Source organism: Amblyraja radiata, chromosome 29 (assembly GCF_010909765.2).
Source record: "Amblyraja radiata isolate CabotCenter1 chromosome 29, sAmbRad1.1.pri, whole genome shotgun sequence".
NCBI lineage: Eukaryota > Metazoa > Chordata > Chondrichthyes > Rajiformes > Rajidae > Amblyraja > Amblyraja radiata.
Window position 1 is genome coordinate 21,851,454 of NC_045984.1, and position 25,936 is coordinate 21,877,389.

General features: G+C 44.8%; 1 protein-coding gene across 6 annotated transcripts in view; it reads left to right on the forward strand.

The window, feature by feature from the left end:
• nfic (nuclear factor I C) overlaps nucleotides 1-25,936 on the forward strand; it is a 453,772-nt gene that overhangs the window by 316,137 nt on the left and 111,699 nt on the right. For all 6 annotated transcript variants that reach the window (XM_033046834.1, XM_033046836.1, XM_033046830.1 and 3 more), the window contains exon 3: nucleotides 21,321-21,392. In XM_033046834.1, the coding sequence (XP_032902725.1) occupies nucleotides 21,321-21,392 (72 nt within the window). The remainder of the gene's footprint in view (nucleotides 1-21,320; nucleotides 21,393-25,936) is intronic.

The following is a 25,936-nucleotide window of genomic DNA, read 5'->3' on the forward strand; positions in this document are numbered from 1 at the left end:
TTCTCATCCACTCCCTGCACAATAGGGGCGCTTTACAGACGTCAATTAAGCTGCACATATTTAGGATGTGGAGGAAAATACACAGTCACGGGCAGAATGTGTAACGACTGTGTCTGAGGTCAGAATCGAACCAAACCTCTGGCACTGTGAGGAAGCAGTTCTACCAGTTGTACCACTGTGCCGACCTTGTGTCACTATGCTTCCAAGTCTGAGCACAAGACAGTGACTTCTTGTTAATTGATTCTATAACCTGGATCCTAACCCAAAATGTCACCTATCTGTGTTCTCCAGAGACGCTGACTGATCCCCTGAGTTACTCCAACACTATGCTTTATTTTGGTAAAGTAGCATCTGCATTTCCTTCTGCCTCCATTTTACTCCATTTTACTGTTCCACTACAAAATCTCCTCAAAATATATCCACTTTGATGAAGTTCTTGTCCTAAAGAAGGGTTCCAAACCAAAATATCACATAGCCACATTCTCCAGAGATGCTGCCGGACCTGCTGAGTTATTCCAGCACTTTGTGTTTTATTTTGATAAACCATCTTCTGCAGTTCCTTGTTCCGACACTGTACTGTAAGATCTAGCTCTGTTTACCCAAAACGTCACCTATCCACATTCTCCCGAGATGCTGCCTGACCCGCAGAGTTACTCCAGCACTTTGTGTTCCTTCATGTAAACCAGCATCTGTAATTCCTTGTTTCTACATTGTACTCCACAATCTAACTCTGTTTACTGTTGAGATCAAATTTGAGCTGTACTCAATGAATTAACAGGGTCTCTAACCCAGAATTGGGAAAGCAAGAACCAAAGGTCATAATCATAACCATAATCATACTTTATTAGCCAAGTATGTTTTACAACATACAAGGAATTTGATTTGCTAAACAGTCATACCATTAAAAAGCAACAAAACACACAAAATACATTAACATGAACATCCACCACAGTGACTCCTCCACATTCCTCACTGTGATGGAAGGCGAAAAAAAGTTTCATCCCCTTCATTGTTCTCCCGTGGTCGGGGCCCTCGAGTGTTGGGGCGATCAAGCTCCTGCATCGGGGGGGGGGGGATGTCAGCTCCCCGCATCGGGCGATCTGACCCTGGGTCGGGGCTGATCGAAACCTTCTGCGACTTTGGAGCTCCCGACTCGGTCTCAACCCGAGACTGTGAGCTCCTTGATATTAAAATGCGCAGGCCGCAGTCGGAGCGTCGATCCCAGGCAAGGAATCGGCTTCGATAGTAAGTCCATGCCCCGCGGTGGGGCTCAAAGTCACTCCCGAGCAAGGCTTCCAGCTCCATGATGTTAGGCCGCAGAGCGACCAGAGTTACGACCCGGAAAACAATCGCATCTCCGGCAAGGTAAAAGATTGAAAAAAAAATTCCCCCAACCCCGCCCCCCCCCCCCCCTCACATAAAACAAACCAGAGAACATTAACACAAACTTTGAAAACACACTTAAAATAACAAAATAAAAGACAAAAAGACAGACAGACTGTTGGCGAGGCTGCCATCGCGGCGCCACCCAGTGGTCATAGGTTTAAAGTGAGAGGGGAAAGATTTGGTAGGAACCTGAAAGGGGCAACTTTTTCACACAGAGAATGGTGGGCATATGGAATGAGATGCTAGAGGAGGTTGTTGAAGAAAGTACTATAACACCATTTAAAAGACATTTGGACAGCTACATGGATAGGAAATGTGGAGAGAGATATGGGACAAATGCAGTTCCTTGTATCTCCTTCCTCCGCAACTCAGTGCGTCCAAAACATTGGTGAAAAGAAGAGAAAAGAATCTCGAGTCAGCGACATTAGTTAGTCGTAGACGCAGGAAATTGCAGCTGCAGATTTACAGCATTTACAACATGCTGGAATAGCTCAGTGGGTCAGGCAGCATCTCCGGAAGGCATGGAATGGTGATATTTTGTGCAGAGACCTTTCTTCAGACTAATTTTCGTGCCAATAAGGGTCCCGACCCAAAACATCACCTATCCATGTCTTCCTGAGATGCTGCCTGATCTGTTGAGTTACTCCAGCAGTTTGTGGGGTTTTTTAGCAACGGGTAGATGGTTAGTTTTTTGTCACAATGCTTTCCAAGGTGCATTTGGTGGTCATTTAGTAAGGTAGTAACACATTTCAGCAGAAGTCACTCTGATTGTACCCTGTCTGAAAGGGATGATGTTACAGGAGAGAACATGGGATCGTGGGGTCCAGGCCCACAGCTCTCTGAAAGAGGCAACACAAGTAGAATGAGTGGTAAAGAAGGTGTTTGGTACTTGCCATCATTGCTCATTGCTTTGAGCATAAGAGTCAGGATTGAGATAAATTGAGATAATCCACATGTACATAATTCCCACGTGTGAACATAAATGCTGCCATTTGTGGGAATAAGTGTGAAGAAGGCTTCCGACCCAAAACATTGCCTCTCCATGTCCTCCAGAGATGCTACCTGACCCACTGAGTTACTCCCGCACTTTGTGGCCTTCACTCGAGTGCAGCATCTGCAGTTCCTTGCATCCCCATTATTCAACCTCACTTATTGAATGTACTGAAGTAAGTGACTACTGATAGAATGGTAGTTTATATGACACTCTTTCTGAATTGCAGAGTACTTTCCAGAGCATCCTGACAAGTGTCATCCTCTTTTGGTTATAATAAAGTTATATTCATGAGTGGATGAGAAAGTGGGATCCCGTAAAACTAGTGTCAATGTGCGATTGGCACAGACTTGGTGGGCCAAAGGGCCTGTTTCCATGCTGTACCTCTCAACTATCAAACTATATCCTTGTAGCTAACAGAATAAGTAGGTGATGATCTGAAGAAGGGTCTCGACCCGAAACGTCGCCTATTCCTTCTCTCCATAGATGCTGCCTCACCCGCTGAGTTGCTCCAGCATTTTTGTCTAAGTAGGTGATGATAATAATTTTGTTGGTGGATGGACTATCCAACTGAGAATAAATTCCTGAATTCCTGACAGAATACACTACAGAATATATTTTAGCCTGTACTACCATAAATACATTGTGGTAATCATTGGTTTTTATAGTTTGTTGTTTTTTTTATCTTCCTCATTTTGTTTACATGGTTTATCCTTTATTCCCACCAAACCCATTACCATCTAGGTTTCACACTGCCCACAAACACTTCCAGAGTAGGAGGGGGGGCAACCAAATGTCTGTCATCTATGGGAATGGTGCCATGTTTTACAGAGTCAAGGGAAGGTCTGTTGACTGTAGTTTACTGGTTTAATCCCTTCCACCCCCTTCAAAACCACGCCTTGTCTGCCATCCAGACTAAACGAGTATTATGTAACTGAAACTGATGCGAGCAAAAATAAAATTAAAACTGCTGGAATTGTTTAGTAGGTCAAGCAGCATCTGTAGACTGGGAATTGAGCGGAAACATTCATTCTCGACAAAATGTGATCGATTGAAAGATACAGCATTGAAACAGGCCCTTCGGCCCTCCAACTCCACACTGACCGTCGATCACTTGTTCACACTAATTCTATGTTATCTCACTTTCTCATCCACTCCCTGCACAATAGGGGCGCTTTACAGACGTCAATTAAGCTGCACATATTTAGGATGTGGAGGAAAATACACAGTCACGGGCAGAATGTGTAATGACTGTGTCTGAGGTCAGAATCGAACCAAACCTCTGGCACTGTGAGGAAGCAGTTCTACCAGTTGTACCACTGTGCCGACCTTGTATCACTCTGCTTCCAAGTCTGAGCACAAGACAGTGACTTCTTGTTAATTGATTCTATAACCTGGATCCTAACCCAAAATGTCACCTATCTGTGTTCTCCAGAGACGCTGACTGATCCCCTGAGTTACTCCAACACTATGCTTTATTTTGGTAAAGTAGCATCTGCATTTCCTTCTGCCTCCATTTTACTCCATTTTACTGTTCCACTACAAAATCTCCTCAAAATATATCCACTTTGATGAAGTTCTTGTCCTAAAGAAGGGTTCCAAACCAAAATATCACATAGCCACATTCTCCAGAGATGTTGCCGGACCTGCTGAGTTATTCCAGCACTTTGTGTTTTATTTTGATAAACCATCTTCTGCAGTTCCTTGTTCCGACACTGTACTGTAAGATCTAGCTCTGTTTACCCAAAACGTCACCTATCCACATTCTCCCGAGATGCTGCCTGACCCGCAGAGTTACTCCAGCACTTTGTGTTCCTTCATGTAAACCAGCATCTGCAATTCCTTGTTTCTACATTGTACTCTGCAACCTAACTCTGTTTACTGTTGAGATCAAATTTGAGCTGTACTCAATGAATTAACAGGGTCTCTAACCCAGAATTGGGAAAGCAAGAACCAAAGGTCATAATCATAACCATAATCATACTTTATTAGCCAAGTATGTTTTACAACATACAAGGAATTTGATTTGCTAAACAGTCATACCATTAAAAAGCAACAAAACACACAAAATACATTAACATGAACATCCACCACAGTGACTCCTCCACATTCCTCACTGTGATGGAAGGCGAAAAAAAGTTTCATCCCCTTCATTGTTCTCCCGTGGTCGGGGCCCTCGAGTGTCGGGGCGATCAAGCTCCTGCATCGGGGGGGATGTCAGCTCCCCGCGTCGGGCGATCTGACCCTGGGTCGGGGCTGATCGAAACCTTCTGCGACTTTGGAGCTCCCGACTCGGTCTCAACCCGAGACTGTGAGCTCCTTGATATTAAAATGCGCAGGCCGCAGTCGGAGCGTCGATCCCAGGCAAGGAATCGGCTTCGATAGTAAGTCCATGCCCCGCGGTGGGGCTCAAAGTCACTCCCGAGCAAGGCTTCCAGCTCCATGATGTTAGGCCGCAGATCGACCGGAGGTACGACCCGGAAAACAATCGCATCTCCGGCAAGGTAAAAGATTGAAAAAAAACTCCCCCAACCCCCCCTCCCCCTCACATAAAAGCAAACCAGAGAACATTAACACAAACTTTGAAAACACACTTAAAATAACAAAATAAAAGACAAAAAGACAGACAGACTGTTGGCGAGGCTGCCATCGCGGCGCCACCCAGTGGTCATAGGTTTAAAGTGAGAGGGGAAAGATTTGGTAGGAGCCTGAAAGGGGCAACTTTTTCACACAGAGAATGGTGGGCATATGGAATGAGATGCTAGAGGAGGTTGTTGAAGAAAGTACTATAACACCATTTAAAAGACATTTGGACAGCTACATGGATAGGAAAGGTGGAGAGAGATATGGGACAAATGTAGTTCCTTGTATCTCCTTCCTCCGCAACTCAGTGCGTCCAAAACATTGGTGAAAAGAAGAGAAAAGAAAAAAATATGTTGACCATCCCACAGAATGCCAGGAAATGCCTCCCAATTGCTTAAGCCCACAGTTGGCAGTTCCGAAGTTTCATCTTTACGTTGCTCTGCAGGCTAATATGACGAAAGAAAACTAATTGAGCTAAATCTCACTTATGATGTCCATTTTCTGAGCATGTTCTCTTGGGACACTCCCTCGTTTGAAGAGCATGTAAATTGTGGGTTGTGCAATTTATAACAGTTCTACTTTTAAAATGATAAAGGTGGATGTTAACTCCTTTTGACAAGATCTATTCAGAGCCAATATCAGATGAGGAATGGTTATGACAGTGGAGTTCCCCACTGATTACAAAAAATGTGCTGCGTTGTGCCAACCCCAAAAGAACACCTTATTTTTTTATTTTGTCCTCGCTTCCCTTGTAAGACTTGCTGTGCTGCATCAAGTCATCGAGTGTGTAGGAAAAAGCGCCTCTTGAGAATAACATCATATTTCAGAATGAAGGACAGTTTAGTGTGAAGTGATTAGAATCGTGCCTAATCTCTGCAAGAATATTTACCACGGCAGTGGCAGCTGTGATGCACAGCGATATTATCATTTTCATCTCTGCATTGAACAAGATCTAACTCAGTCTGATGAAGAGTCCCGACTCGAAACGTCACCTATCCACCTTCTCCAGAGATGTGGCCTGACCCGCGGAGTTACTCCAGCATTTTGTGCCCTTTTTTGTGTAAACCGGCATCTGTCCATTTCTCTCCACAGATGCTGCCTGGCCCGCTGAGTTCCACCAGCACTTTGGTGTTTTGCCCTGCCAAGTGTGATATCATTTCCTCACTACCCTAACACTAGCACACAACATAGAGATCTTGGAGGCACTTGTGAAGGAGATTTGAATCCGTTAACAAACAGTTACAAAGGGTGCAGAAGAGTTGCATCAGGATGTTACCTGGGTTTGCAGGTTGGATAACAGGTAGAGATCGGATAGGCTGGTACAATTTTCATTGCAGTGTAGGAGGTTGAGGGGTGACTTTGCTGAGGTGAACTAGATCGTGAGGGACATAGATCAAGGAGATACAAAAAGGAGATGGCTGTGGAGGTCAATTCACTTGCTATTTTTAAAGCAGAGATTGATAGGTTTGTCTTATTAAAGGGCGTCAAAGGTTTCGGGGAAAAGGCAGAAGAATGTGGTTGAGAGGGAAAGATAGATAAGCTATGATTGAATGGTAGAGCAGACTTGATGGGCCGAACGGCCTAATTCGGCTCCTATGTCTTATAGCCTTATCGTCATCAAGCACAGAAACAGCCCTTCAGCCCAACACGCCCATACCGATTAAGATGCCCCATCTAACCTAGTCCCATTTGCCACGATTTGGTCCATATGCCTCTAAATCTTTCCTATCCATTTACCTGCTTTTTAAAATGTCGTTATGTCATAACGTTCTCATTTCTCAGCATTTACTCTTGCTCGGATTGTTCTAGTGCACCGAGAGTCATCATGAAAGGCGTCACAGCACCAGAAACACTGTGCACTTGGATGTGTTTGTGTTGTTGGTCATGAGTACACAGCTCGAGTTCAAGGCTGGCTGTCCGGTCAAAAGTCCCAACCGTTTCCTGTCAGTGAGAGGAAGCTTAAACTGGGGTGTGAAGTGCAAACACATCCTTACTGCTGCTCCGTTCACTTTGTTCATTGTAAAACAAAGTTCCAGCATGTACACTTAAACAAAATCAGAACCGTTACATATCAGAGCAATCTCCACATCACAGGGCCATTTTTATTCCACCACAAAGTTTGAGTTGCGTTGTGTTTAGACAACAGGAGTAGCTCAGCAGAATAGACAGAAACTCGGGAGTAGATGGATAGGTGACGTTTTAAATCGGTACCATTCTTCGGTCTGAAACGAAACGTCACCTGTCCATGCCTCCAGAGATGCTGCCCGGCCCATCGAGTTACTCCAGCAATTTGTGTTCAATGCAAGATTCCTTGAGTCTAAAGTTTTCCACTGCTTTTAATGTATCAAAATTACGCACGTTATCCTCAGATGGACCAGAGTAATATCAAAATGCCAATGACTAGAATGCACAGAGCGGAAAAGTTTAAAGGAGATGTGCAGGGCAAGATTTTTTACACAGGAGGATTGCGCTGTCTGGGGTGGTGGAGGAGGCAGATATAGTGGTGGTGTTTTAGAGGCCTTTACATAGGCACACGGGGACATGCAAGGAATGGAGGGATATGGATCATGTGCCGGCAGAGGAGATTAATTTAGCATCATGTTCAGCACAGAGGTGAAAACATAGATAATAGGTACAGGAGTAGGCCATTCGGCCCTTCGAGCGAGCACCGCCATTCAATAAGATCATGGCTGGTCATCCAAAATCAGTAGCCCTGGTAGGTCGAAGGGCCTGTTCCAGTGCTGTACTATTCTTTGTTCGATGATTCTCTGGCAAAGCTTTGGGTTGTTTCCAGCGCCAGTGGACTTTGTGCCAAGGAAGTGAAGCTGATCGGTCGGGACAGGGTTGGGAGGGTGTCGGAGGAGAACGGTAGATCTCGGATTGCCGTTTCAGAGTTTAAAAATAGATCTCAAGGCAGTCAGAGCACAGGGCTGCTGAGTTTGTAAAATCCTCGTTATTTTTGGACATTTCCTGCTTTTAATTATTCTCATGTGTCTACATTGTCCAAGGCAAGCCATGTCTAAAAATGTGCGTCTACGTTTGATTGCAAGGACCAATTAACAGGAGAAGATTTTATGTGTGAATTGATAACAGACATTAATCCTTTCGTAAAAGTTATATGGAGTCTTGGAGTCATACAGAACGGAAACAGGCCCTTCGGCCCAACTCGACAAAGATGTCAATTCAAGTTAATTCCATTTGCCTGCATTTGGCCCATTTCCCTCTAAACCCACTTCTATCCATGTGCTTGTCCAAATATCTTCTAGACATGCTTCAAACCCCACCTTGCTGCTCAGGCTCCTGTTAAACTTTTCTCCTCTCCATTCAAATCTATGTTTTTTGTAGACTCCTCTGCCGTGGGAAACAAACTGCGACCATCCACCGCCCAATGTTCAGGGATCCAGTCAGACTTTGGGCTCAACAAGGAGATTGGTAGAATCATGCGGCATTGGACCTGGCCCTTCGGCCAAACCAGCCCTTGCAAACTAAGATGCCCCATCTATGCAAGTCCCATTAGTCCACATTTGATCCGTATCCCTCGCAACCTTTTATATGGGTGTACCTGTCCAAACGTCTTTTCAATGATAGTATGGTACCTTTCTCTGGCAAGTTAGCTGTGTGATAGGGAAATGGGATAGGAGTGTGGGATGGAGGGGAAAGGATGGTAACTCTGGGGTAGGATGGGAGATGGTGGGAGATTGGATCGATGTGTTTTTACTGCACATGTTGAGAACTAAGCTTATTAAAGTCAGAGACATGAGACTTTTTTTTCCCTCGTACTAATAGCTAAAATGGCTGTTCTTCTTTATGCTTTTCTTCTAAATCACTGGCTCATAGAGTCATACAGCACGGAAACAGGTCCTGGCCTCCATTGCTGCCTTTATGGAGTTTGTACGTTCTCCCTGTGTCCATGTAAGTTGCCCCCTGTTCCTCCCACATGGCAAAGATGTACATGTCAGTAGGTTGATTGGCCACTGTAAATTGCTCCGTGTGTGTGGGCGAGGGGTAGAATCTGGGGAGAGTTGTAAGACACAATGAATCAAATAAACCAAGATTAGTTCTGTGTGATGGTCAGTGCAGGCTCACAGGTTGGACAATGGCTAGATAATGTTTATTTAACTGCATTTTTTGCATCATGGGCTCCTGATTTTATTATGTTCCAAGTATGCAGTAAATTCATAGAACATTGAACATAGAACAGGACAGCACCGGAACATTTACATTTTGCCCTTCGCACATTAAAGCTATGCATTCTAGTCTTTGACATTTCCACCCTGGGAAAAAAAAGATTCTGACTATCTACCCTATCTATGCCTCTCATAATTTTATAAACCTCTATCGGGTCTCCCCTCAGCCTCCGACGGTCTGAGCCAGAGAAGATAACCCAAGTGTGTCCAACTTCTCCTTATAACTAATATCTTCAAATCCAGGCAACATTCTGATAATGTTTCTCCTGAATCCTCTCCAATCCTCTGGGGCGACCAGAACTGCAAATGCCCAACACTGGAGAGCAGTGTTGGGCACAAACATTGTGGGCCGAAGGGTTAGTTCCTGTCTGTCCTGTTCTACTGTACTGTTCTACTTGCTCAGTTTAAACTTTAGTTTAGAGATTGAGTAGTTTAGAGAGAGAGATAGTGTAGTTTAGAGGCCCTTTGGCCCACTGAGTCCATGCCGGCCAGCGACCATCCAACCAGTGATCCCCACACACAAGCACTACCCTACACACTAGGGACAATTTACAATTTTTACCGAAGCCAATTAACCTGCAAACCTCTACATCTTTGAGGAAACAGGAGCATCCAGAGAAAACCCAAGTGGTCACAGAAAGAATGTGCAAACTCCGTACAGACAGCATCCATAGTCAGAATCGAATCGGGGTCTCTGCCGCTATAAGGCAACAACTTTACCGCTGTGCCACCATGCCCCCCTCTCGAGGGGTTACAGGGAGTATCACTATCCCCCACAGTGAAGGGGTTCTTGGAACCCCTGTTGTGCGATGAGTTCCTGAAACCGTAAAGAGTTAGATCCAGTCATCTGTTGTCCAGTTGGCACTTAAAGTGAACGAAGCACAAGGACTTTATGTTTGAGTTATGACCTTGGCGAGCTGGCAGATCCAGATCACGTGATACCAGGAACCTTCCTCACCGCATCAACGCACAGCTGCTAAACTGGTAGTCGTGTCCAAGGTCAAAGTTCACCACTCAGACTCCCGGCTTTGCATTCCCAGAATAGAACTGGAACGGAAAGCTGGAAAGAGTGCGGAGAAGGTCTACGAGGATGTTGCCAAGAATTGAGGGACTGGGCTTTTGGGAGAGGTTGGGCAGGCACAGCCTTTTCACACAGAAGGTGGTGGGTAAATGGAACAAGCTGCTAGAGGAGGTAGTTGAGGCAGGTACCATAACAACATTTGTTATTCCTTGGAGCACAGGAGGCTAAGGGATGATCTTATGGAAAATATGAGGGAATAGATAGGGTGAATGCACGAGGCCTTTTACCTAGGGTAGGGGAATCAAGAACCAGAAAACATAGGTGTAAGGTGAGAGGGGAAAGATTTAATAGGAACCTGAGGGGCAACTTTTTTACTCAGAGGGTGGTGGATATATGGAACGGGCTGCCAGAGGAGGTAGTTGAGGCAAGTACTGTAACAGAATTTAAAGACATTTGGACAGTTCCATGAATAGGAAAAGTTTAGATGGATATGGGCCAAATGTGGGCAAATGGGACTGGCTTAGAATGGGCATCTAGGTCAACATGAATGTTGCAAAGGGTCTGTTGCTGTACTGTATGACTATCACTTTCAACAGACATTTGGACAGATGTATGGATAGGGAGGGTAATGGGCCTGATGCAGTCAAATAGTACTAACCTATTATACCATCTCGATCAGCATGGGCAGGATGGGCTGAAGGGCCTGGTTCTGTGCAGTACAGCTCGATGACACTGTCAGCCATACCCCACTCAATCAGTCATTAAATTACAAAGACCCAAATAACTGCAGGCTCTGGCATCTTGAGACTGGCAGCATCTGAGGACGGAATGGACAGGTGACATGCCTGGTCCAGACCCTTCTTTGGTCTTCATTAAGTTACAGTTGGCATCCATTCATTTAATCTATGATAATAATTACATCACTTTCCCTGGTTTCTCATTCAGACGGAGTCAGGTTATGGAACCCCAGCTTCCTGTTTGACCAGAGCTGAGTTTCAAACTGAGCATTACAACACTTTCATTGACTGCCTTCTACTCTAGCTCATATCTTGAATCTTGCAGGTTTCAGTTCTTTCCTTGGTTATCTCACGTATTCTGCCTTGGACTAAGTCTGTAGTTACAATAAGAAGATAGACACGAAATGCTGGAGAAACTCAGTGGGACAGGTAGCATCTCTGGTGTGAAGGAATGGGTGACGTTTCGGGTTGAGACCTTTCTTCAGTCTGAAGTTACAATAAGAATGCTGTGCACAGTGGTGGACTCTCCATTGCAGAAGACATTGAGGTCAGCGAATACCAAACCACCCACCACTCCCCAGCTAACATCACCGCAGATGCCCCTCGTTATCTCAAGTGCTCTCCCCAAAACTCATTTACATCTTAACTCCAAGAATTGACCAGAAATTATGCACATCATGAAGTTACACTGTGCAGAAACAGGCCCTTTGGCCCATTGTGTCTATGCCAGCCATCAACACCCATCACAAGGCATAGATTTAATGTCAGGGGAGAAAAAGTCTAAGGAGATGGACGAGGCAAGTTTTTTTTATGCAGAGGGTGGTGGGCGCCTGGTCCCTCTGCCAGGGGAGATGGTGGAAAAGATACGATGGAACTTTGGTACGCTGGTGGTGACTTGTTTGTTGTTTCAGTTAGTTTTGCTTTGTGACCAATTATTTGGTCCATTTGTGTAGTTCCTGTTGTCTGAAGCCATTGGTGGCAAATTGCGCTCATGCTTCTCATCCTTCTGTTCGTTACCCTTACTGAACCCTCGGGTAAGGTCAGCCAAATGCTCTGCAGTGTTTGTGCAGCTGTCGTTTGAAAGCGCAACATGAACGCCTGTTTAAATAGTTGCGCTTTGCACCCCACTTTGCGCGCAAAGAAGTGGCAGATTGCCAAGCGCCCTCTGATGTGGCTTTGCAGAACCACTCAGGTCGAGGGCAGTAAGGGACGAGCATAGGATGGCCTAGCCAGTGACAAATAAATAGAAGACACTGAAGTCGGTGGTATCGGAGACAGTGAAGATGGTTATCAAAAATTGCTGCAGGATCTTGATCAGCATTGCAAATGAGCTGTGGAATGGTTAATGGAGTTTAACCTGTTCACTGCCAAGTTTTTTTTTAAACACTATTGGCCATGACCTGCTTATTGCCGCTTAGGTGGCACTGAACTGGTTAATGCATATAAGTGCAGCATGTTGCATTTATAAAAGTGAAACCAGGGCAGGTTCTTCACAGTGAATAGCTGGGCTCTGGGGAGTATTGTAGAGCAGAGTAAACTAGGACTGCAGGTACATAGTTCCCCGAAAGTGGCGTCACAGTGACATCAGATAGGCTGGTCAAGAAGGCTCTTGGTACATTGTCCTTCATCGGTCAGGATACTGAGTATTGAAGTGGGGATGTTATATTACAGTTGTACAAGACGTTGGTTGGGGGGGACTTGATAGAGGTCTTTAAAATTATGAGAGGGATAGACAGAGTAGACGTGGATAAGCTTTTTCCCTTGAGAGTAGGGAAGATTCAAACAAGAGGACATGACTTGAGAATTAAGGGACAAAAGTTTAGGGGTAACATGAGGGGGAACTTCTTTACTCAGAGAGTGGTAGCTATGTTGAATGAGCTTCCAATGAAAGTGGTGGAGGCAGGTTCGATTTTATCATTTAAAAATAAATTGGATAGGTATATGGATGGGAAAGGAATGGAGGGTTATGGTCTGAGTGCAGGTAGATGGGATTAGGTGAGAGTAAGTGTTCGGCACGGACTAGAAGGGCCGAGATGGCCTGTTTCCGTGCTGTAATTGTTATATGGTTATATGGCAAGTCTATAATTTGGAGCCTATGTGTTCAATTTTGTCCATCGTACCATAGGAAGGAAGTCATAAAGTTGGAAAAAGTGCAGAGAAGATTTATATGGATGTTGCCAGGTCTCGAATGCCTGAGCTATAGGGAGAGTTTGGACAGGCTGGGACTTTATTCCTTGTTGCCAGGCCCCCTTAAAATCGCAGTGGACCCTTGCGGATGGTGCAAAGGTCTATAATAGTGACTCACTGTCCTCAGAAATTGCACAGCATGGAAGAGTGAGGCCAAAGAGATCTCCAGTCACATAGACACAAGAGTACAGTTCCAATTTCCAACCAACACCATTGCAGGCATCTTACTTTGTGTGAGTTTGAGTTTAGTTTATTGTCTTTGGCCTGATTGTATTCATGAGATCAGATCATACTATACATGTGGTCATAAGGAATAGGAGTAGAATTAGGCCATTCGGCCCAATCATGTCTGATCTATCTCTCCCTACTAAATCCATTCTCCTGCCTTCTCCCCATAACCTCTGACACCTGTACTAATCAAAAATCTATCTATCTCTGCCTTAAAAATATCCACTGACAGCCTCCACAGCCTTCCATGGCAAAGAATTCCACAGATTTACCACCCACTGACTAAAGACATTTCTCCTCATCTCCATTCTAAAAGAACGTCCTTTAATTCTGAGGCTATGACCTCTAGTCCTCTCCCACTAGAGGAAACAACCTCTCCACATCCACTCTATCCAAGCCTTTCACTATTTTGTATGTTTCAATGAGGTTCCCCCCTCATTCTTCTAAAGTCCAGTGAGTACAGGCCCAGTGCTGACAAACGCTCATCAATCTACTCATTCCTGGGATTCTTGTATACCTCATGTTCATGTTTTGTATGATTTGGTTTGATTGGGTCCCGCACAAGCTAAAGCTTTTCACTGTACCCTGGTACACGTGACAATAATAAACATAAGCCTCGGATCAGAGATGCTTTATGGAATATGAAAATCATCTGGGATTGATGGGACCCTCTTTGGGTGGCGATGGATGATGTTTCAGGTCAGGACCTTGTCTGAAGAATGTGGTCTGCCCATTCCCTCCACAGATGCTGCCTGACCCACTAAGTTCCTCCATCACTCTGTGTTGGGTGTTGGGATTAAGAATGGAATCATAGACATTCATGCATATGTTCCCCATGGTATCAAAATGAAAACAACTGGGTATTGAGACAAGTGGACCTCTGAGAAAGCTGCCCCTATAACGCTCCCTGTAATACTTCTCTGTGCGATAAAAGGTAATAGGTTAGTGTTTCACAAAAATAATTTATTGATCTCAACTCGTGGATGTCAAACATGGTCAGTCTTCTAGCCAACAACCACCAGGCTGTCGAACACAATGAAACATTAAACTATGAACTATGGAGGAATAAGGAACTGCAGATGCTGATTAGTACACAAAAGAACATAAGGTGCTGGAGTTTTGGGCAGCTTCCTCTGGTAGCATCTCCTTGAATGCTCAGGAGCCACAAAGAACTGCAGATGCTGGTTTGCATAAAAAGACACAAGGTTCTGGAGGGACTCAGCGGGTCAGCCAGCATCTCGGGAGAACATGGTTCTGGTCGGGACCCTTCTTCGGATGGGTCAGCAAAGGTTTCAACCTGAAACGTCATCTATACATGTTCTCCAGAGATGCTGGCTGACCCACTGGAAATTCAGTCTGGACATTTTCTTCTAAGTAAGTCCTTGCGCCACTTCTGTTTGAAACTGAGAGTTGAATTAGGAGTTTCAGGAACGGTTTACGGAAGAGAAAGTCTGCATCTATTTTCAGCCGAGTAACTTCCTAGAAATCATTCTGAGTTGCAGTCGGGATGCAGAATATGTGAAGGTCATTGGTTGCATAACATTGAGTGAATGCAAGGCCAGAAGGAACTAGGAGTAGAAGTAGGCCACTCGGCCCCTTAAGCCAGCCTCACCGTTCAGCATAATATGGCTGATCTGCCCCGGGCCTCAACTACACTTCCATGCCATTTCCCCACAGCCCTCGAATCCTCGATCTATCAAAAATTGATTTCCATCCTCTTTAAATCTCTCTAGTGATCCAGCCTGCACAACCCTCTGGGATAGAGATCTCCACAATGCACCACCTTAACCAGCTCTATTATTTTAAATTATGTTTCTTAAGACTCTCCCACCAGTGGAAACATTTCAACATCTACCCTATTTAACAAAATGTGAATGGGTTGTCAGTGGTTGGCATGGACTCGGTGGGCCGAAGAGCCTGTTTCCATACTGTTTCCCCAAACTAATCATCTTCACAGTGGCCACACTTTGGAGAGATTTCTCAGCAAAGCGGTAAATGGGATACGAGAAGCTGCAGATGCTGGAATAGTGAGCGAAACACAAAGTGCTGGAGTAACTCAGTGGGTCAGGCAGCATCTGCAGAAGGAATGGGCAGATGATGTTTCGGGTTAAGACCCTTCTTGGGACAGATTGGAGTAGGAGGGAGAGAGCTGGAAAAGAAAGGTGGGAGTGAGCAGGGGAACTTCACACCTTGTTTTGCCAATTTTGATGGATTCAAAATCATGGTTTAGATTTATTTTTGTCGCATGTAGCAAGGTACAGTGAAGAGTTCTGATTTACATGCGTTCAAACAGTTCAAATAATACTATACGTAAATACAATCAGTTCTAACTCAATTATAATAGATAAAGGAAATGGTAAGATACAGAGTGCAGAATATAGTTCTCAGCATTGTAGCACATCAGTTCTTTAGACAAAGTCCCAGGTCCTCAATGGGGTAGAGATGAATCCGACAGTACCCTAGCTCATGGAAGGACCACTCAGAAGCCTGATATCAAAGGGGAAGAAGCTGTTCCAGATTTTTAAGCTTCTGTACCTTCTGCTGGATGAGAGCAGGGAGAAGAAGCAATGACCAGGGTGAGCCCAACATGTCTTTGATTAAGTGTAAGAAGGAACTGCAGATGCTTGTTTAAACCCAAGAAAGACACAAATTGCTGGAGTAACTCAGCGGGACAGACAGCATCTCTGGAGAGAAGGAATGGGTGATGTTTCGGGTCGAGACCCTTCTTCAAACTGGTCTCGACCCGAAACGTCACCCATTCCTTCTCTCCAGAGATGTCTTTGTTATGTTGCCTGCTTTTCCGAGGCAGCGTGAAGTGTAGATGGAGTCGGTGGTGGGGAGTGTGGTCTGTGTGATGGACTGGGCTCCATCTGGCTACAACTCTCTGCAACCTCTTGCAGCCCTGGGCAGAGCAGTTCCCAAACCAAGCTGTGATGCAACCCGACACTATGAGTTAACGGGCATGGTTGGCAGGCTGGCTTTGTGTCTCAGTCACACGAGGGCACATCCAGTCCACACTCGCATGCAGCCAAGCCGCTGACATGTTGTAGAAAGTGAGACAGCTGCTCACCACCACTTGGCAGGAGTGACCGTGCATCTGTAGCCATAGCAACGCATGTCTGATAACTACTGCTGAACATGGTGCCAAAGATGTGAACAAAGCAGGCCGACATGACACAGCTGACATAACAGTAAAGCAAAATTCTCACTCGGACTCACACCTCTGAGAAACCCGTCCCAAATAACACTGCCTGTGATACTGCATAACCTGTGCAATAACCTGTGCAATGACAAATAACAGGCCAGTGGTCCCCAAAATTAATATAGTTATCTTAACTCTTGGATGTCAAACATGGCCACTATTCTTCCCAACAACCATCAGGCTGTCGAGCGCAACAAAGCACTAAAACTATGAACTATGGAGAAATAAGGAACCACAGATGCTGGTTAATACACAAAATGACACAAAGCGCTGGAGTTCTGATTTCTGGGGAATTTTACGTGTAGCAGCTGCAAGTAGTAGTAAATCTGGAAAGTCACCAGCAGTCTCTTCTATAGCATCTCCTTGATTACCCAAGAGTCTCAAAGAACTTCAGATGCTGGTTTACATAAAAAGACACAAAGTACTGGAGTAAAGGGCCTGTCCCACTTTCACGACTTAATTCATTGACTTGTTTATTCGTGGACATTTTTCATCAGGCTAGAAAAACGCCCCGACCTACTTGATGCCTCGAGTACCTACGACTAGCATCACGACCTCCTACGACCATGTGACGACCATGCTGCGAGTATGAGTCAAGGGCAAACTCGGCAGAGGTCGTGAATTAGGTCGTGAAAGTGGAACAGGCCCTTAACTCAGCAGGTCAGCTAGCAACTCTGGAGAACATGGATGGATGACGTTTCGGACTGACACCCTTCATCAGACGGGTCAAGAAAGGTCTCAACCCAAAATGTCATCTATCCATGTTCTTCAGAGATGCTGCCTGACCTGCCAAGTTACTCCAGCATTTTGTGTCCAATGAACCGTGGACTGTCTTGGTTGCACTAAAAATGTGCACGAATATTGAAGTTATTAATTTATTTGTTCATTATATGTTACCATGTGTGTATTGTGTTTGCAGGCCTGTTATGCTGTTCCAAGTAGGAATTTCATTGTTCTGTAGTCAGTACATATGGCAATTAAACACTCTTGACTTTTGATTCTTGGCTTAATTGCAGGGGTTTACAAAACTCATAAACAATTCATGGTTCATTCAATCTGCTTTGCTCTTGTTGTAAATACCTTCCCTAAAAACGTCTTGGTGGATGTTAAGAACATAGAGCAGAACAGCTCAGGAACAGGCCCTTTGGCCCGCAATGTCTGTGCTAAACCTGATGCCAAATCAAACTGATCTCTACTGCATGTGCGTGATCCATATCCCTCCATTCCCTGCATATCCATGCACTTCCAGTCTTTGACATTTCCACCTTGGGGAAAAAGTTCTGACTGTCTACCCTAACAATACCTCTCATAAGACAAAAGCAATTGATATGCGTGAAGTTCAATTCTTTAATTGCTCCGATTTCCTCCCACATCCCGGGTTTGTAGGGTAATTGGCCTTTGTAACTTGCCGTTAGTGTGTAGGATTTGAAACTGTGATAACCTAGAACTGGTGCACGGGTGATCATTGATCGGCATGGACTCAGTGGTCGTAAGTGGGTTAACATAGAATTAGCGTGAACGCGTGATCGATGGTCAGCGTGGACTCAAAGGGCCGAATGGCCTGTTTCCATGCTGGTTCTTTCAAGCAATCAATCAATCAATCAATTAATTCCCAACACCTGCAGCTTTATCTATTTGACATACTTACAAAAGTGCCATAATCCACAGACATCTGATGTTTTATGCTGGGGATGGTACTGAGCTCTTTAAGTTTAAACTAACTGTAAATAGTAGAAAATAAATTGCTAGGTGTTTGGCTTCAGTGAAATATCATAAGTAGTCTGAAGAATACTAGAAGCATCTGCAGCTAGTCTGTATGGTATGTGGCATAAATCCAGTTAGTGTTGTATTGAAGCTACATTCTGATATGTGGCTAAAATAAAGTTGTTTTTTTGCAGCAGTGTCAAAGGAAAAAATAAATCAAGAAATACATCAAAACTAAGGGCATTTTAGTCAAAAAAAATCTGTATAGAATATCATACAATTATAAATGAATATCTGCTCATTGACTTGTTTCAATCTGGTTTCAATTTCCAAATCGTTGCAGGCATAAACTGTGTTGCGTACCACTTAATAATTAGGGAATTTGTCTCATGTTACGAGAATAGGAAGTGGACCTGATCGCTAGCATAGTGTGACCAGGTCTCTCGTTCACCACCCAGAGCGGGCAGTGTGGTTCTGTTCTCAGTAGGGTCAGTATGCAGCACACAATATCAGTGGTGCATTCACACCTCACAGCTGGAGACACATAGAGCCATTCAACATGGAAACAGGCCCTTCATCCCAACACATCCATGCTAACCTAGATGCTGCAACTAAGGTAGTCCCATTTGTCCGTGCTTGGCCCATATCCCTCTAAACCTTTACTCTCCATAAACCTGCCTAAGTGTCTTTTAAATGTTGTTATTGTACCTGCCTCAACCACCTCCTCTGGCAGATGGTTCCATATACCCACCAGCCTCTGTATGAAAATGTTTCCCCTCAGGTTCCTATTAAATCATTTACCTTCTCCCCTTAAATCTATGTTGATTCCCCTATCCTGGGTAAAAGATTCTGTTCATTCACCCTATCATTGTGGTTCACCTCTGAGCATTCATCCTATCTATTCTTCTCATGGTTTTATAATACTCCTTATCATTTGATAGTCACCCCTCATGATTTAATCACTTCAACATCAGGAAGAAGGTGAAGCCTCTTCATATCGATGCTGAACTTGCAGGAAATGTCCACTTTGATGGCCCAGATTTAACCCAAAAATGAACTGGAATGAGATTCACTTCTTACTGAACTCTGATTCCACTTTGATCTCCCATTATCTAACAGTTACACTGAAAAACATAGAACATAGGATGGATGATACCGTACAGGAACAGGCTCTTAGGCCCACAATATCTGTGTCGAACATGATGCCAAGAACCAACTCTTACGTACCTGCACATGATTCATATCCCTCCATTCCTTGCATATCCATTGGCCTATCTAAATGCCGCTGTCGTATCTACCTCCACCCCCACCCCTGGCAGCAAGCATGTGCATTTTACAGATGTGGGGTCAGCATTGGTAAACAGGCTCTCAGCTCTTGCAAAGATACAGTATTGGATTTTCTTGCCAAAATTGAATAGTAGACTGGCTGGAGGGACTTTAATGAGTAGAGAGTTATTTCATGTCCGTTAAATGCTATCTCACCTAAGTCCATTTTTTACCTTTAAGACAAGATAAACATCCATTGTGGTGTCATTTTCCACCAACAGATGAAGAGTTGCACAAGGTTGTATCATTATAGAGTCCCGCTATGCATTGTTGTTTAAAGGTTACATGAATAAGCGTTGATGCAATTTAGCTTTCTTGCAATTTACAATGTCACAAAATGTCAATGTGTGCTTCCAGGAGTTTTACATTTATCAGTGGAGCTGGCAACATATTAATTATACTCGATTCTATATGGCACTCGGTCTCAAATAGGCACAATGCAGCAATTTCTTGACTTATCCAGAGCAAAACACCAAGTGCTAGACGAACTGAGTGGATCAGGCAGCAACTGTGGAGGGAGTGGACTGTTGACGTTTCGAGTTAGGACCGTTCTTCAGATGGATTGTAGTAGGGGGGAGAAAGCTGGAAGTGGGGGCAGGACAAAGCCTGGCAAGTGATAGGTAGATGCGGGTGAGGGGGGGCGGGGGGGGGGGGGGGGGGGGGGGGGGTGATAGTCAGATGCTTGGACAAAGGCCAGAGTGAAAAAGACAAAATGTGAGATTAGATTAGAGACGCAGGTATAGCATGGAAACATGCCCTTCTTTGGCACATGCCAACATCAATCATACGCACACTAGTTTTATGTTAGTTCTATGTTATCTAACACACTAGGGGCAGTTTACAGACGTTAATTAACCTACAAACATGCACGTCTTTAGAATGTGGGAGGAAACTGGAGCACCCGGAGTAAAGCCCACGCAGTCACAGGGAGAACGTGCAAACTCTGCTCGGTCAGCGCCCGAGGTCAGGTTCGACCCTGGCTCTCTGGCACTGTGAGGCAGCAGTTCTACCGCTGCACCACTGTGCCGCCTTCTGTGCTCTCCCTTTCCCCCTGCTCCCTAGCCCCCTCCACCTACTTCTGTCTTCATATTTCACACCTCTTCTATCCTTCTCCTACTTTTTGTCCTTTCATCTGTTGACGTTGCCCAACCATCTGCCAGTTAATACACCCCCCCCCTTTCCTGTATCCACCTGTATCCACCCATCACTTGCCCAGGTTTGGTTGGCGGAAGGGTGGAGTGGGTGACAAAGGCTGGAGGTGAAATGGGGATAAAGGAGTGTCAGGTGAAGAGACAAGTTTAAGAATAAGGGGTAGGCCATTTAGGAATGAGATGAGGACAATCTTTTTCACCCAGAGTTGTGAAACTGTGAGATTCTCTGCCACAGAAGGCAGTGGAGGCCAATTCACTGGATATTTTCAAGAGAGAGTTAGAGAGGGCAAACAGAATCAAGGGATATGGGGAGAAAGCTGGAACGGGGCACTGATTTTGGATGATCAGCCATGATCATATTGAAGGGTTTGAAGGGCTGAATGGCCTACTACTGCACCTATTTGCTATGTTTCTATGACAAGAGGTGGCTGTCCAGGTAAGCAGCCTTCAGTGTTTAATTGGATTGGAGTGATAAATGATCTTACTTTGGCTTACAGCTCATTGACATAACTAGCTCATCGTGGATGTGGTACATTGCCTCTGATGTGTTGTTATAGCTTTAGAGCGCATGGTTAAACTCTGCTTCTTGCTCATTCAAACCTTCATTTTCCCCGCAGAATCAGAGCAAAGTGGCAGCCCAAGGACAGGTATCGGCTCTGAATCTGATGACACCAAGCCAGGAACTATTGGTGAGTACTGCGCGAACAATTGGCAGTTATCGTTCCTTTGCTGTCAGAGTTACCGATGTGTGTGCATCGGTTACAGTCACAGCTACACACGGCACGGAAACAGGCCCCTTCAGCCCATCCCGTCAATGCTAACCCATATGCTTAAGAAGGAACTGCAGATGCTGGAAAATCGAAGGTAGACAAAAGTGCTGGAGAAACTCAGCGGGTGCAGCAGCATCTATGGAGCGAAGGAAATAGGCAACGTTTCGGGCCGAAACGTTGCCTATTTCCTTTGCTCCATAGATGCTGCTGCACCCGCTGAATTTCTCCAGCACTTTTATCTAAACCATATGCTGCCAGGTTAGAGTCATAGAGAGATACAGCACAGAAACAGGCCCTTCGCCAAACTCAACCATGCCCACAAAGACCACCAGTTACAGACATAGAGATACACAGCACAGAAACATATCCTACAGCCCATGCTGAACAAGACGCTCCACTTAAACTACTACTTAGAAATAAAGCAGAGAAACAGGACCTACGGTCCAACTATCCTGAATCAATGCTTTAGTTTAGTTTAGAGATACAGCGCGGATACAGGCCCTTCAGCCCACGGAGTCCGTGCCGACCACTGATTCCCCTATACTAGCACTATCCCACACCCTAGGGACAAATTTTCAATTTTTACCAAAGCCAATTAGCCACCTAATCTGTATGTCTTTGGAATGTTGGTGGAAACCAGAGCACCCGGAGAAAACCCACGCGGTCACAGGGAGAACGTACAAATTCTGTACAGACAGCACCCCTTGTCAGGATCGAACCCGGGTCTCTGGCGCTGTGAGGCTGCAACTCTACCGCTGTGCCACCATGCCATAGGCTGTTGAAAGTCTTGCCATTCATTGTATATTTTCCTCATGCTTTGTATTATTTTTATGAATGTATTGCATCATTGATAAATACATATTAATCTGTGTGTTGTTATGCTGATGGTCCTGTTAAGCTGCAGGAAGTAGAATGTCATTGTTCCATCTCCATTACATCTGACCATCAAACACTTTTTTAATTCTTGACTCTTGCATTGGAAGAAGTACCTTCAAAAATATTGTGTTTTTCCTGGCATTACTGTACACATGACAGTAATAATCCAAACCGACCTGAAACGTCACCCATTCCTTCACTCCAGAGATGCTGCCTGTCCCGCTGAGTTACTCCAGCTTTTTGCGTCTATCTTCGGTTTAAACCAGCATCTGCAATACCAATGGTGACACTGACCTGGGGGAGGAACATGGATAGGAAAGGCTTAGAGGGATATGGGGCATTTATGGGCATTTAGGATGGCACTGTGGCACAGCTGGTAGAGATGCTGCCCCACAGCGCCAGATTCCCGGGTTCGATCCTGACCTTGGTTGCTAACTGTATGGAGTTTGCACGTTTTCCCTGTGACTGCTTGGGTTTCCTCTGAGCGCTCCGGTTTCCTCCCACATCCCAAAAATGTTGGTGTTTGTAGGTCAATTGGCCTCTGTAAATTGCCCCTAGTTTGTAGGGAGTGGAGGTGGTGTTGGAATAACATAGAACTAATGTGAATGAGTGATAGATGGTTGGGCATGGTGTCCAGAGGGATGTCAGGCTCGGAGTCCAAAACTCCCTGAAAGTGGCAACACAAGTAGATAGAGTGGTAAAGAAGGCATATGGTATACTTGCCTTCATTGGTCAAGCATTGAGTAAGAGTCAGGAAATCGATGCAACTTTAAAGGACTTTGGTTAGGCCGCATTTGGAGTATTATGTGCAGTTCTGGTCGCCCAAGGAAGGATGTGGAGGCTTTGGAGAGGGTACAGAGGAGGTTTGTCAGAAGAATGCCTGGATTAGAAGGCATTAGCCATAGGGAAAGGTTGTTCAGACTTGAGGGCTTAGCTTTAAGGTAGGAGGGGCAAAGTCTAAAGGAGACGTGTGGGGCAAGTTTTTTTTTACACAGAGGTGGCGGGTGTATGGAACGCGCTGCCAGGGGTGGTGGTGGAGGCAGATACGGAAGTGGTGTTTAAGAAACTTTCCGATAGGCACATGGATATGCAGAGAATGGAGGGATATGGATTATGCGCAGGCAGATAAGAATTGGTGTTGTCGTCATGTTTGGCAGAGACATCATGGGCCGAAGGGCCTGTTCCTGTGCTGTACTGTTCTATGTTATGTCTGATGGGAGAACGTTACCGATGTGTACACTCCTCCTGCCCTCTATCACTCATCACTTGTTGTTGATGGATACATGTTGATGTATCTCCTGTCACTGGAGATCTACACTAGGATGGTGTACCAGTGTCTACCAGTGTCCTGATGCAGAAACCTGTTACCTCTCCCACCGTGTTAATCTTTACATTGCCCATAGGGTCACTATACTCTATGTCACACTTTCACTGTTTACTGTATTCATCTGACTCCTAGCTAAGTTTATTGGAATGAACTATTAGAATTTTTTTCCTTGTGCTTTTTATGACAAAAACATTGTTGCATTTATGCAGTACCAGTTTATTATTTCTGAAGCAATTTCACACAAAAGAAATACCTACAACTCCCCATAAATTCATTTAATTTGATTTGAATACCCTTCCAAAGCCAAACAACCAAATGCAAAAGCATTGAGTTACGATGTGCTTGCACGAGTAAAATAAACCAGCTCCGACCAGTCTTTCTATTTTAATCCAGATTATTTGTACATTATTTGTACCTTGTGTTTTATCCTGTGAGTTAGAACCAACAAAGGATAGATAATAAATTCAAACCACATCCAGAGACATAAACTCATACTTAATCCCCAGCGGTGAGGTACCTCGCTGTGAGAGCCTGTCAGCGATACATTACCCCTTTGTTCTAGAGGTGTGGCATATTTGATACTTAAAATGCTACCGATTTCAGAGAGGAAAATAACTTTGATGGTCAGTCCAGTTCTTTGCAAGAATCCCCGGAGTTATGCTGAGATCCTTTTATTTATAAATTGGCATTAAGCGCACAGCGACACTCCGATTATCTGCTCCAACTAAGTATTGGAAACAAATTTGGCATTAAATCTCCGTGAATGACACAGGCAATTTAGGATCAGGTTATTTAATCCCTGGATTCAGTAGGGGAATCACGAACCAGAGGACACGGGTTTAAGGTGAAAGGGGAAAGATTTAATGGGAACCCGAGGGGTAACTTTTTCACTCAGAGCGGGTGGTTGGTATCTGGAACGAGCTGCCACAGGAGGTAGTTGAGGCTGATACTATAGGAGGCCATTCAGTCCACTGGGTTCATGCCATCTCCCAGCAGAGCATTTCTATCAACCCTGTTCTCCCTCTCCTTATTAGCCCTGTACTCCTGAAATGTAATCACTCTTACATGCCCATCAATATCTTCTTTAATTCTTTTCCCACTTAACTGCAAAAGACTTTTGGACAGGTAATTGTCAGGAAAGGTTAGGGAGATAAGGGCGAAACGTGGGCAGGTGGGACTCACGTAGATGGGGCATATTAGTCAGCATGGGCAAGTTGGGCCAAAGGGCCTGTTTCTGTGCTGTGTGATTCTATGATTCGATGACTCTAACAGCTCGAATTGGACGGATGTAACCCAGAGTTGGAAGGTTCCAACAAAACATAAACTAGTGAGGGGCATGAGCAAGATATCCACAGCCGTGTATAAGGTCATAAGGAATAGGAGTAGAATTAGGCCGTTCGGCCCATCATGGCTGACCTGTCTCTACTTCCTAACCCCATTCTCCTGCCTTCTCCCCATAATCTCTGACACCTGTACTAATCAAGAATCTATCTATCTCTGCCTTAAAAATATCCACTGACTTGGTCTCCACAGCCTTCTGTGACAGAGAATTCCACAGATTCGTCACCCTCTGACTTTAATTAAATGCCTTTAATTTCCCCTCATCTCCTTTGTAAAAGAACGTCCTTTAATTCTGAGGCAATGACCTCTAGTCCTAGACTCTCCCACTAGTAGAAACATCCTCTCCACATCCACTCCAAAGACAGAAGTCCCATCCTATCCAGCCTCTCCCCATCTAAGCCATTCACTATTCTGTATGTTTCAATGAGCCCCCCCCCCCTTATTCTTCTACATTTCAGTGAGTACAGGCCCAGTGCCGACAAATGCTCATCATAGGTTAACCTACTCATTCCAGGGATCATTCTTGTAAATGACTGATCGTGAAGGATGAATAAGTGACATTGATATTTCTGCAGCAAACCACACAGTGGGTGCGGAAGAGGTTGACCAGGATGTTGCCTGGACATGTGGGGTGGGTTATGGGGAGTGTCTGGATAGGATGGGACTTCTGTCATTGGAGCGTAGGAGACTGAGGGGTGACCTTATTGAGATGTATTTTATTTTAGAGATACAGCTTGAAACAGGCCCTTCGGCCCATCAAGACCACACTGACCCGGAGTATCTGTGTTATCAAGTATACGCACGCGTGGAGTGAATAGATCACCCAGTTGCTTGTTCTTTCCGGCTTTATTCCATGAGAGCAACCTAACCTTACAACAACTTTTGGCATCTGCACTTCAAATTAAATCTTGCAATCCAG